The 12,892-nt window shown below is 40.4% G+C and overlaps 3 protein-coding genes across 3 annotated transcripts; 1 reads left to right on the plus strand and 2 right to left on the minus strand.

Moving 5' to 3' along the window:
- Nucleotides 1–1,509: 1,509 nt before the first annotated feature.
- LOC306909282 (retinol dehydrogenase 7-like) lies at nucleotides 1,510–5,806 on the plus strand. Its single transcript, XM_079482828.1, has 5 exons — nucleotides 1,510–1,644; nucleotides 3,267–3,581; nucleotides 3,675–3,933; nucleotides 4,014–4,177; nucleotides 4,326–5,806. Exons 2-5 carry the CDS (start codon nucleotides 3,269–3,271, stop codon nucleotides 4,547–4,549), a joined length of 960 nt encoding a protein of 319 aa, XP_079338954.1. The 5' UTR covers nucleotides 1,510–1,644; nucleotides 3,267–3,268; the 3' UTR covers nucleotides 4,550–5,806.
- atp5f1b (ATP synthase F1 subunit beta) lies at nucleotides 5,571–9,609 on the minus strand. The gene is made up of 10 exons (XM_079482827.1): nucleotides 9,427–9,609; nucleotides 8,661–8,837; nucleotides 8,386–8,560; nucleotides 8,090–8,211; nucleotides 7,830–8,014; nucleotides 7,582–7,740; nucleotides 7,383–7,505; nucleotides 7,080–7,292; nucleotides 6,801–7,002; nucleotides 5,571–6,722 (listed from the first exon to the last, which is right to left on the minus strand). Exons 1-10 carry the CDS (start codon nucleotides 9,527–9,529, stop codon nucleotides 6,625–6,627), a joined length of 1,557 nt encoding a protein of 518 aa, XP_079338953.1. The 5' UTR covers nucleotides 9,530–9,609; the 3' UTR covers nucleotides 5,571–6,624.
- Nucleotides 9,610–11,937: 2,328 nt separating this feature from the next.
- Nucleotides 11,938–12,471, minus strand: LOC306909755 (transmembrane protein 275-like; the record flags this gene model as incomplete). Its single annotated transcript, XM_079483787.1, has 1 exon — nucleotides 11,938–12,471. The coding sequence occupies one exon, from the start codon at nucleotides 12,469–12,471 to the stop codon at nucleotides 11,938–11,940; it is 534 nt and encodes a 177-aa protein (XP_079339913.1).
- Between the last annotated feature and the right edge of the window lie 421 nt (nucleotides 12,472–12,892).

Below are 12,892 nucleotides of genomic sequence, written 5' to 3' on the forward strand. Positions count from 1 at the left end.
GCCTTGTCAAAATAGCCATCCCAAAATACAAAACGATTTAACAAACATGATCGCTTAGCAACTTCTAAAGAAAGGCAGTATTTATGTAGGGAGCTGCGCGCCTCAAAGAGCGCGTTTCTCCGCAGCCGGCATCAACAGACTGAGAATGAGAAACAAACTTGAATTTAGATATGATTTATTTTACTCGTCAAAGCACGTATTTTTTCAATAAAGAAACTCAGCTCGATGTGGATGGAGCATATAATAAACCAAAATATCCAGTGCTTTTGTGTTGCATACATTTTACGTTCTGCCCAGTTAGGCGACTGTGTGTACATTATTTTTCATTTAATAAATTTTTTTTTTTTATTATTTAATTGGCTTTTATTGTTTGACAATTTAGCTTAAGATGCCTGCAACTTTCGTTATTGCACCTTTGCTGATTGTTATTGTCTTTACCAATAAGTAAGTTATAAAACATGCCTATATTTTCCTTTAAAAATTGCTATATAATAATAACGCAACAATAATTTTTTGGTCAGCATTTCCCTTACTGTTTCTGTCTGTGAACAGTCTCCTCCATTTTAAGATTTTTGATCGTCAAAATCTTATAGAGGTTTATACTGAATGCATGCAGAATGTGCAGTCTATATGTAAATGGGAATACAAACGGGTTCGTAGATGGGAACAATTTGAATCAATAAAAACATACTGACAACAGCCACAGTAGCAGACTTAGCCCGCAGCTATTGCATGCGTAAAGGCCTTAGACCGTTGGCTTTTAATAAGCGTTTCTTGTCATTTAATAAGTTGCCAGCAACAGGTAGTGTTCCAACATTTAAAAACACGACTCAATAGAACAATTCAAAAGGAATGAAGAATATGGTCGGACCGCGGAGTCGAACTCCAATCGTTAAAAGTGCTGCGCACGCAGTCCACTACGCCACCGTGGACGGCAAAATCGACGAGCTCGAAGTCAATAAACGCACAAAGTGTCACGAACGTGCTCGTTCAAAAGTCTGCCGCTCGTACACATATGATAAACGAAAAGGAGGATAAACGCGCCCAATGGAAAAATATCACATGATGAAAGTCTAAGCATTATTCGCAATAAAGTTAAAAACAGGAACACTTATTCAGATCGACATTCTACTACACATGTCTTTGTGTTCATTGGAGGGGCTGGACTGTGTAGAAAAGGCGGGGCTGATTTTAATATTATAAAAAACGCTGCTTTTTACGGCGTCTTTGTTACACGGAAGCGCCGTAATTTACGGCGTAATATGGAAGTTCTAACGGCGAAATGAACGGCGTTTCGCATTGCATTTAAAACACCGTTATTAACGACGTTTCTAAGGCGCAAACGCCGTAATTTACGGCGTCTGTACGTCTTAAACGCCGTAAAAGCAGGCGTCATCTGAACACCAGGCGTCTGGTTGATGGCGAAATATGACCCAAACGGCTTTCCATAGTATGGGAGTCTCTGCGTCATCGCGCAAGAGTCTGCAGTGAGCGGATAAACGCACAAACATTGGGGGGCGGGGCATCAGACAGCGCGTATAAAATGAAAAGTGGCATCTTGAGTTCAAGTTTAGTCTGCGTGAACTCTGGTCAAACTCATACTATCGGACAAGTCTGGTCGGGATAATCTGACAGGTGGTTACGGTATGTTTCTGTTTACATTATTTGATGATTTATGTTACTGTAATGCTTCTTCTTATTGAATTGTTTCTGTTCAGCATTCAAGGCCTGATATACTAAATGAAACGTTAACTGTGCATTTCGCTTTTTCACAATGTCAATGGCCTTACATGTGCCTAAATGTCACATGACTTCGTGTAACTTCTGTGCCCAGGGAATTTAAAGTCACTAACGTTGCCAGTCGCAGTTCCTGCGCAGAATATTTATATAAATACTTTTAAGTCTTAAAATCACGTTCAAAGTTTTGTGAGATATTGCGTAAAAAGTACATTGTCACTTTTTTATATTTGGGGAGATTTGGGTGAAGGTCAAGACAAATTCCTCTATTCCTGGCATTGAAGTGGAAGCAAGTGAGGCAGTTCCCAGGCCTCTGGCTCGGAGGATAGTAATATAATGCAGCAATGAAGATTTCATTGACTTACATATTTCTCTCTTTTAATAACTTCAGGTTTCGTTTATGTATCTGCTGTAGAACAAAATGAATCCAACATTGTTCATGTGTGTGATGAGCCACCATGCAAAACATACAGTATTACTGTCATGATTCTGCCGCATCATGTCATGTTTCTCTTGGTTTAGTGGCAGGATCATGACAGAACCTCATGTTTTGTGTGGAGAGGGGTATTTATGGTCCTTTTGGCCTTCCATAGGCTCTCTCCGGTCTCGTCTCTGTTCCCATCCTCTCGTTTCCTATTGCTTATTGCTTGTTAATGAGTTCATGCCCCCATCTTGATTATTCCCTTATTTAATGCCCTTGTGTCTTCTTTCTTGTGCTGGTTCATTGTGGTTGTGTGGTGAGTTCTTGTGTCTTGTTCAGTGTAGTTTTAGTCCAGTTATTTGTACCCAATGTTTGTCTTTAGTCTTGTCTGGTTATTCCATGTTCCTGTGTCCATGTCATGTTTTGTTATGTTACCCCCACGTGGGTCTTTGTTTTATTATTTATTATTAAAATATCTGTTAACCCCTTACTGCACCTGGGTCCTCCGTCCGTGTCTCACCACTCACGATCACGACTATAACATAATAATATACCCGGAGCCCTTCTTTCAATGTCTGACATCATGCTTTCATTTTTTATCATTTTACAACGTGCCATAAAAATGATCCTCGGGCAAAAATCACGATAACAGGCTTTGAATGAACGTCTTGCCGTGTTACTGTTGGACTTTTAATTCAGCCCTGCATGTTCAAAACTTTGAGGAATCGAAGAGGTAATTTTCACAACAATACTGTTGAACTCCTGCTGGCAACATTCCATTACCTGAAAAATCAACATTCTTACAACTGGGGCACTTTTTTGAAACCAGCCTTTGTCTGCAATTTTCCTTGACTTTAACAAAACATCTTTTCAATAGTTATACAGCATACACATGGTTATATAATTAAAACACATCTATTAAACTTAAAACACTTCATAATTTTGACACACACACAAAAATGTACTGGTTAAAAGACAAAGAAACACTCATTGATTTTATCCATTGATCTTAATTCCCACATTAAAAAAAGGATCTGTTGAGAGTTTTATACCACAGTTAAACCCCGCATTCTCAGTCATATGTTCTGTGTGCTCGATGTTTTTACAGCCATGTTTCTGTACATCTGCGGGTTGGTGGTCCTGTATTACATTGTGAGATGGTACCGGGAGCGTGAAAGAGTTCCAGACAGAGGGAATAAGCATGTTTTCATCACGGGGTGTGACTCTGGCTTTGGAAAGCTCCTCGCAACCCATCTGGATAAGTGCGGATTCTGCGTTGTGGCAGCGTGCTTGACAGAAAAGGGAGAGGAGGAGCTGAAAAAGTCTTGTTCGTCTCGATTGTCTACCGTCCATCTGGATGTCACAAAGTCTGAAAGCATCGATAAAGCATTTGCTTTTATCAAGAACCGGGTTGGAGAGAAGGGTAAATAATTACACTGTTTTTGTTCACTACCAGGCACAATGTACACTGTATCATTTATGAAGTATAAAAACAAAACAACTCTGTGGCCGGCAGGTTTATGGGCTTTGGTGAATAATGCTGGTGTAGCTGTACCATCGGGTCCTGATGATTGGCTGACACTGCAAGACTATAAGAGCATGCTGGACATCAACCTTCATGGGGTCATTGGTGTGACCCTCAGCGTCCTGCCGCTCATCAAAAAGGCCAGAGGTCGCGTGGTTAACGTCGCAAGTGTGTTCGGAAGAATCAGTCCTTTCGGTGGACCATATTCTGTGTCGAAATATGGCGTGGAAGCTTTTAATGACACTCTCAGGTAGAGCAGGTGGCTTTGAGAGTCAATACGTTTAACTGTTTTATGCAATGTGATGCAAAGGGTCATTTTTATATTTTTAGGAGGACCTTGTATTACTTTGGTGTGAAGGTTCTGTGCATTGAACCAGGATTCTTCAAAACCAACGTGACGGATGTTGACCTACAGATCAGAAATGTGAGGAAGCTTTGGGAAAAGATGCCAGAGGAGACAAAAGAGGACTATGGACATGATTATGTCGATAAAGGTACATGTTTAATGTGTGCATTTATATGTTGTAAATGAATTTGAGACTTGAATATATGTATTATTTTCATATATCAAGCATATTGAATGTATTGATCTGTACCGTGTAATATATTGTAATCCTATTTGCTTGTTTGATTCTCAATCAGTGGAAAACATGATGAAAGAGAAATTCGCCAACATGCCAGACGGTAATCTGATGAAAGTGGTGAGCTGCATGGAGCACGCCATCTCGGCTGTCCGTCCTCGTACCCGTTATTCCCCGGGTTGGGATGCAAAGTTTTTCTGGCTGCCTCTGTCTTACCTCCCCACGTGCATCTCTGACTACCTGCTGCTCAAAGATGCTGTTAAACCAGCCAAATGTGTGATGTGAACATCCTTGAGGCCATTAGCAATGTGGACTGCTGTGCTATTTCATATCCATGCATAGGTGTTGGAGGCTTTTGCAATGGCACTCTTTGCATAACTGGCAGAAAGCCGCCTTCTGTAAAACATTAACTGATCTAAATATCAGTAGAGGCACACATTCTCTTGACAGCATGCTGTCAGGGATTCTTACAATCCTCTTACAAACAAGTGTTTGATCTGATAATGCACTTAAATCCATTATAAATCTTAATTGTTGTTCTGCTATTATGATATTACAAACAGTAGCAAACAAAGTGTTAGCAAAGTATCAAATGTAAAAATAACCTGTTCATACTATCGCCAATAGTGTCTCGGACTAAAGGTCGAAATCAAGATGTCAAGGTTTAGGCAAGCCTGTGGCCTTGACTTGTTGATAGGAGATCATGCTGAAATGCTGCACGGGACAAGTGAAGATTTTTTCACAGTGTTTTTTTAAGTGATTATTGGCCAAATGGAACGGGTCCTGCAAACCTTTTGCTTACCATTTTGTAAAATAAAATGAAACACTTGACAGGCGTTTATGTCTTTAAACACCAATACTGGTGATTTGATCTTTCATTCGAGTTATTGTATGAATATAATCATTTGATTTGATAGCATATATCATTTATTGCCTTGTGAAAGGACAGTGTGCGATACGTGATATGAAAGTCTGCCAAAATCTGTGCATTTGCTTGTACCCGAGGTCAAACTGTAATATTTAATTGACTAGGTTCAGTATAAAACGTGAATGCTAATGGCACTTTGTTCAACTTCTGTTGTAATGAAGCCTCTGGTTATTGGTTGAACATCAATAACAGCTTGCAATGACGCAGTCATGAGGCGGGAGATTTGAAAGGACCCACATATTCTAATTAAATAAACTATTAAAGCATTAAAACATCCATGTATTTTGGATAAAGTTACTGTACATACGTCCCGACCTAGTATTCTATGAAAACATTTAGAGCGGCATATTAATAAAATCTGAAACAAAACATGCTATTAATGTAAACGTTTCTTTAATACACAAATTCTACCCGTTAAACATTTATTTGTACATTTAACATTAGTAATTCAATTTTATTCAATGTAAGGATTCTCTTAAATTGATTTGCACTATGAACAAGTTAACTTGGATAATTAAAGGTAGGTAAGGGTTTTTAATTTTAACTTTGTATTTTCCCCTAAATTTACATTTACGCATCTGGCAGACTCTTTTATCCAGAGCGACTTGCATTGCATTAAACGATACATTTGTTTTAAAGTGTGTGCAATCCCAGGGATCAAACCCATGACCTTGGCATTGCTAGCGCATGCTCGTAGCACTATATGCTATAGGAAAGCCATAGGTCAAACTTTCAACAGAGTCAATTTAAGATTTATACTTCTGCCAGACCAATACTAACAGAAACTGCTCTCCTACAATGTCCTGTAAGAAAGACTGTTTGGAAGTTATTAAACATTTGCAAGCCAAAACCAGAGTTTGTTAAAACCGAACAGTTTGTGAAAGGAGTTCTCATGGCAGATTACAAAAACTTTGTAATCTAAATTAGTTTTATAATTCTGATTATTTCTCAATGATGTTTTCCTTACATAGCCATTTTCAGGTAGTGCTAAATTATCAGATTTAAGAGAATAGCCATATTATTGGTTACTTTAAAGATGACCAGTGCTTTGATAAACAAGGTTTCTTGTGATAATTTTCTATTCAGAACTAAATGTATCCGCTGGTTTTAATTTGTTCTAGTTTAAATTTCATTTAGTTTGTTACATGTTAGTTAACCTACAGTCAATTTACTAAAACTTACAAAAGATATTTGAAATGAAAAGGCCATAATTTAATACAGAAACTATCATTTGTCAAAAGCATAAAGAAAAGTCATGTAGAAGAAACAGTTAACAGTAAGCGTTTTATTTCCATCTTGATTAATTGCAAACATTAAATAGAACTTTCAGGATGACCAGCGATAAAGATACAATTGCTTTTTGAATGTGACATTACAAACCAAGTGCTCCTTTTTATTCAGCGCGACCCAAACACATTTAAAACAGACTTATTTACGAATGTTCCTCAGCCAGTTTCTCTGCCTTCTGGACGACCTCCTCAATTGGCCCCACCATGTAGAAAGCCTGCTCAGGAAGTGCATCATACTCGCCTAAAAAGAAAAAGCCATGAAGAACAGACCTGGACTACCTCGACATATCTAGGAGAAATAAGACCGAAAAAAACTCACCACCAAGAATAGCCTTGAAGCCTTTGATGGTATCTTTCAGGGGGACAAGTTTGCCCAAATGTCCGGTGAAGACCTCAGCGACCTGGAAGGGCTGGGACAGGAACCTCTGGATTTTACGGGCACGAGACACGATCAGCTTGTCCTCCTCAGACAACTCATCCATACCCAGAATAGCAATGATATCCTGGAGGGACTTGTAGTCCTAAAATATAGAAACAATTATGAGTTGTGCTTACAATATGAAGACCCACCCAGAACCCCATATTCACCGTAACTTACCTGGAGAATCTTCTGCACACCACGGGCTACGTCATAATGCTCAGATCCGACAATGTTGGGGTCCATGATACGGGAGGTGGAGTCCAAAGGATCCACAGCGGGGTATATACCCAGCTCAGCAATAGCACGAGACAACACTGTGGTGGCGTCCAAGTGAGCGAAAGTGGTAGCAGGAGCAGGATCAGTCAAGTCATCAGCAGGCACATAGATAGCCTAAAAAGAAACCAAACATTGTCAATGTTTCATACAAAACACCTCACTTCCTGTTTATCTGTAAGGCAATTACGGATTACGGTGGTGTACCTGCACAGATGTGATTGAACCCTTCTTGGTTGTCGTAATTCTCTCCTGCATGGTACCCATGTCAGTGGCCAGTGTGGGCTGATAACCCACAGCAGAGGGGATACGACCCAACAGGGCAGACACCTACAGAACAAACCAAAATCATCAGGTTAAGAGCAAAAAAGGTTCACATCTGCAAAAACAGATCAACAATCCTGACCTCTGATCCAGCCTGAGTGAAGCGGAAAATGTTATCGATGAACAGCAGCACATCCTGTCCCTCCTGGTCACGGAAATATTCGGCAACGGTCAGCCCAGTCAAAGCCACACGGGCACGGGCGCCTGGGGGCTCATTCATCTGTCCGTACACCAGCGCCACCTAATGGGGTAGTAACATGACAATTGCTTGGTTGCCTTCATTTGTTTACTTGGTCCAAGGAGGCCACAAGGAAAAAAACCTCAAGTTACCTTTGAGGTGGTGTCCTTCAGGTTGATGACGCCAGACTCAATCATCTCATGGTAGAGATCATTTCCCTCACGTGTTCTCTCTCCCACACCAGCAAAGACGGAGTAACCACCGTGAGCTTTGGCCACATTGTTGATCAGCTCCATAATCAATACAGTCTTGCCCACACCAGCACCACCAAAGAGACCTAAACAAATCAGAACACGTTAGCTGTGCACAGAAATAAATATGTTACTTTAGTCTGCATTGGTGAGTCACATACCAATCTTGCCACCCTTGGCATAGGGGGCCAGCAGGTCTACGACCTTGATTCCTGTGACCAGAATCTCCTGCTCGACACTCATTTCAACGAATGCAGGGGCCTCAGCGTGTATGGGGGCAGTCCTGAGGAACGGAGCATAACATTCCACATCAACAACTGCGGCACCTTAAAGCTTTACAGGTTTAATGGCATTTACAGCAATGAATAAAAGCCTCCATTGATAAAGCAGCAATGTCAAACATACTTGGTTAAGAACAACAAAGCTTCGGAAAGCACCAGGAAAGCACAATACTCACTGTTTTGTGGAAATTGGTCCTCTCTCGTCAATGGGCTCACCAATGACATTCATGATCCTGCCAAGCGTCTCCGGTCCGACAGGGATTCTGATGGGGGCACCGGTGTCAAGAACCGTCTGACCACGCACCAGTCCTTCAGTACCGTCCATAGCAATGGTGCGGACAGTATTCTCCCCTGAAAACAAAATATTTATTGTTAAAGCACTTTAATGTCCATTCCACATAATTTATAAACAATTACGCTTGTATTCATTATTGAGAATAGTTTGTGTTACCAAGATGTTGGGCCACCTCCAGGACTAGCCTGGAGTCACGACCGGCCACCTCCAGGGCATTGAGAATGGGGGGCAGATCCTCGTCGAACTGGACGTCAACGACGGCACCGATGACGGCGACGATACGCCCGTTTGCGACGGCGGCAGCTGCGGCGGCCGGAGCGGCATAATCCCTGCCTGAAATAGGAACATGGACCAGTGAACATCAAACGGCACTAATATTTTATTTAACCAGAAATGTAATAAACGGTCTGCGTTGACTTTGTTTTCTTAAAGTCAAAACATGCTTGTGAATGAACGTAATGACAGGAAACGTTCTAACGTAAGGAAGATTCAACGTCAATGTGTCTTTACGCAACCTATTTGCCGCACGTGTGCATTAAATGAAAGAAATAAGATTCTTAATAAAAGCATTAACATGTTAAAGTATTCGCATGTTTATCTGTAGCATGACCTCTCGAGCTTGTAACACAGTTAGCACCGCGAGCTCCTACTTCATGACACATAAAGGTCATTCGTGGTTTGTAACTAATGAGAAAATCTCGCTCTTATTGACAACTGTATAACACGAGCGCGGTTCATATCTATCGTGAATCGACAAGCAGATTGTAGTAACTGTAAAATCAATCAATGAAAAATGACGTTAGAACTTTACGGCCTGCACTCGCAGCCCCGCATGCTGCCATTTAGCAGTCTCGCGGTGACGTCGCTGTCAGAAGCGCTGCGTTAAAACGAAACATTAAAAAGACAAATGATATCTACTTACGAGAAAACAGCGCCGGAGCTCCTTTGAGAGCTTTCAGGGGGGTCACCCCGGGCCTGAGAGCCTGCAAAGCCCCGGTGCAGCAGCGTCCCACAGCTCCCAACATTGTTAAAATGGCTGAAGGTGGAATGGGACAGAAGCGCACGAGCTTATATATGGTGCCGCTCGAGTCCAATACTGCGCATGCGTGTCAAACATGGCGACACGGGAACTAAACGTCTGCGCATGCGTGTGTGTTGAAGGACAGACTGGGCGTCGTTACAATGAAAAGGCATGTATGCTGTGTAAGCTGCTACTTGAGCAATGATGTGGACGCTTTTGGGCCGAAACTATGTGTAGACAGACCATGCTTATGTGTGATTATGAATTTATATTACAATCTTCTATTATATTTATATTGAAATAAAATCTAAGTGTAAAACAGGTGGTTTGACCGTGTAGTGTAAATGAGCTTTTGGTTTTTTGTGCGCACTATTTTACTTTATTTTGTGGTACATATTAAAAATGTTTTGAGCACATAGGATCCATGCATTAAACGCAGTAGAAATATCATACTTCCGTAAATTTAATCAATAACAATTCACAGTATTGTTTTAATATGTATAACCACTAGGGGCCGCTGTTGTATAAATATATAGGTGTTACCGAAAATCTCGATTTGGCATCGTGTCAAAGAGGACACTATCAGTACTTGTATTATATATAATATGGCTGACATTTGTTGTTAAGTGTTTGTCTCTAAAAAAACATTGGTCTCAAAACAAGATTACTATGCCCAGTACAATGTTGTGGTTGCTTACTGTAATGAAGGTCATTGAACCCAATATGGTCATAGTTAGATAGATATTACAAATGAACATAGAAATAAAACATTGAATCTTTCAAAACATTGATAAACAGGCCTGGATCCAAAGCTATTACAAACTAAATGTTATGTTTATTAAAGGGATTTGCAGGTACCTTCATTCAATCCAAGTGCACATGTCATTAGAGTTGTTTAATGATGCAGAACAAGCAATGATTAGGCAGTGAGCTATAATAGCATTTATAATGACTATGTGTGTAATACAAAATCAGGACCTGATGCAAAGGATGGAGGTGTAGCAATTGTTTCGTTGTCCGCAGCAGTCTACACAGATGGTGCCGTAGCACAACTGAACAAACAGGCAGATCTCTTAAGCACTAGCAGCACATTTTTGCTTTGTACTTTTGTGCTTGATAAGAGAGGATTTCTTTGTTTTATTTGATATGTGAAACTCAGGTTGAGTTTTATATGTTTTAATGCCATTTGACAACAAACTATGTTGGTAGCATTGTCGTACATGGGTTCTGTTCCCAGGGAATAAAAACGCCTGCCAAATGCATGTAAATAAAAACATTTCCCTTATTCAATCAGATAGTCAAATCAAATTGTGTAGTTGATGTTTACAGTGAGATTATTTAATTACTCCAGACAGACAGGAAGGAAAGCGGATGTGGTGGTAAATATGTTGACAACAACAGTATGTGAAATGTACACAAAATTCCAACAATGCACTTACAACATACTCATTATTTGTTTACAATAAATAAATGAAAATGATTTAAAATAGACAAAAGTCCAGTGACTGAGACAGATGCTAGGAAGCCTAGTGTGTTCTCAGTTATATTTATTGATAAACAAATACTGAATGGTACAACAACGTATTATGCAAAAATGGATTTATTCTTTTCAATTAATTTATGATGTTTAGTTATTTACTTGATAGTAGCGTATTTCATAAGTCACACTATATACTGTAATAAGTACAACAATATTACAATTTTTATCCTTTAAAAACAATCAGATAATTTTACAAAATCACACAATATCTTTATGTAAGAGAAAATCTTTCATGGTCACTACATTATCAATATGGCATAAATGTAATATGAAAAGTAACATTTGTGCCCAAGTAACAATTGGACAAAACCCATTGCCATAGCAATTTCATACCTTTTTCAAGGTGAACTGAATTTCTCGCCTATTAGCCCAAATTGTTCCTGATTTTCTTATTTCTCAGGGACTCATTTCAGCTCACATTGAATGTGCTTTGTCAGACGAAAGGATGAGTGTGTTGGATCAAATGGTTTAAAATGGATCCCGTAATTTCAGCCAGTCTTCCTTTCATTTCTGAGATAATAAGTCTCATTTTAACACCAAATTCTTCCTCCAAAGGCCGGACTGACACTGCAGGCTCATGATGCTGAAAATAATTTATTACTGCCCCCGTAAAATTATTGGTCCTGTCTGATTTGCTGCACGTCTGACTATGCATGTCAAGAAATATACATTTTACATTTATGCATTTGGCAGACGCTTTTATCCAAAGCGACTTACATTATATTGTCCTATACATTTGATTCTAAGTATGTGCAGTCCCCCTGAAATCGAACCAACAAATTTGGCATTGCTAGTGCCATGCTCTAACCACTGATTCCAGATCAAACAGGCGTTAGCTCGCCTTAAAGCTGCACAGTCTTGCAGGGCCCAAACTATGAGTCTGATTCATCGATTGGGTTCTGTAAATTCACAGCATTTCCCTTTGAGGAGTCTTGGGTTTGAAGTGGGCGGGGCAGTGTCACAGTAAGGTGGGTGGGGCTGCAGCGGCAGGAGGGGCTCGGAGAGTTTGTTGGACTGAGTTGGATGGCCGTGGTATCTTGTAGTGTGGGTTCACTATTCTCCATCTCAAACTCGCCTCCGCCCATGCTCATTGATGGCCAGCGGTCCCCTCCCGCAGACGTACGAGAGGGATGAGCAATGGGGCGACGGCTAAAGATGCAACACGTGCCAAAAAAGGAAAAGGCCACCAGTAGGAGGATGGGTCCGATAATGATGGGAGGATTGTTGAAGGGGAGGAGTTTGTTAAAGGCAAAAGCGCCTACCAGGGTGATATTAATGCCTGCCAGCATGATACAGAGACCGCAAGCACAACAGAGCGCCGGGGAGGGAAACCCCTGCGAGCGGAGCTTTCTCCTCCTACCATCTCTTTTCAGAACAGGACGGGCATCTTCATCAGAGAAAAGCATCCTCTTTAAATGACACTGACCTTATCACACATCACAGGGAGGGAGAGGGAAAAGAGTGTGAGAGAGAAATATCAAACAGAACAGTGAGTATTATATATTTGTATTGGTTATTTTAACCTAACGGTTGGCTTTTTCCATATCCTCACATATCCGACGACCCTCGTATATCCTCCTGCCTGTATGTCTGTCATGGGAGCAGCAGGGCCAATTCAATTAATACTGTCAAGACCAGATTCATCTGATCACAGTACCATATAACTTTATTACTCGGTGTGTTTGTGTGACAGATCAACATGTTTTCTAATATGGTGATATACATTTTTTATTGTTAACACTATGAACTAAAATGAATAACTGGCATTAAATGATGAAAACCAGCCTATAGGCTATGGGCTTGTTAAAAACACAAAACATCGAAAGT

The sequence above is a fragment of the Barbatula barbatula genome (assembly GCF_947034865.1).
Source record: "Barbatula barbatula genome assembly, chromosome: 20".
Classification (NCBI taxonomy): domain Eukaryota; kingdom Metazoa; phylum Chordata; class Actinopteri; order Cypriniformes; family Nemacheilidae; genus Barbatula; species Barbatula barbatula.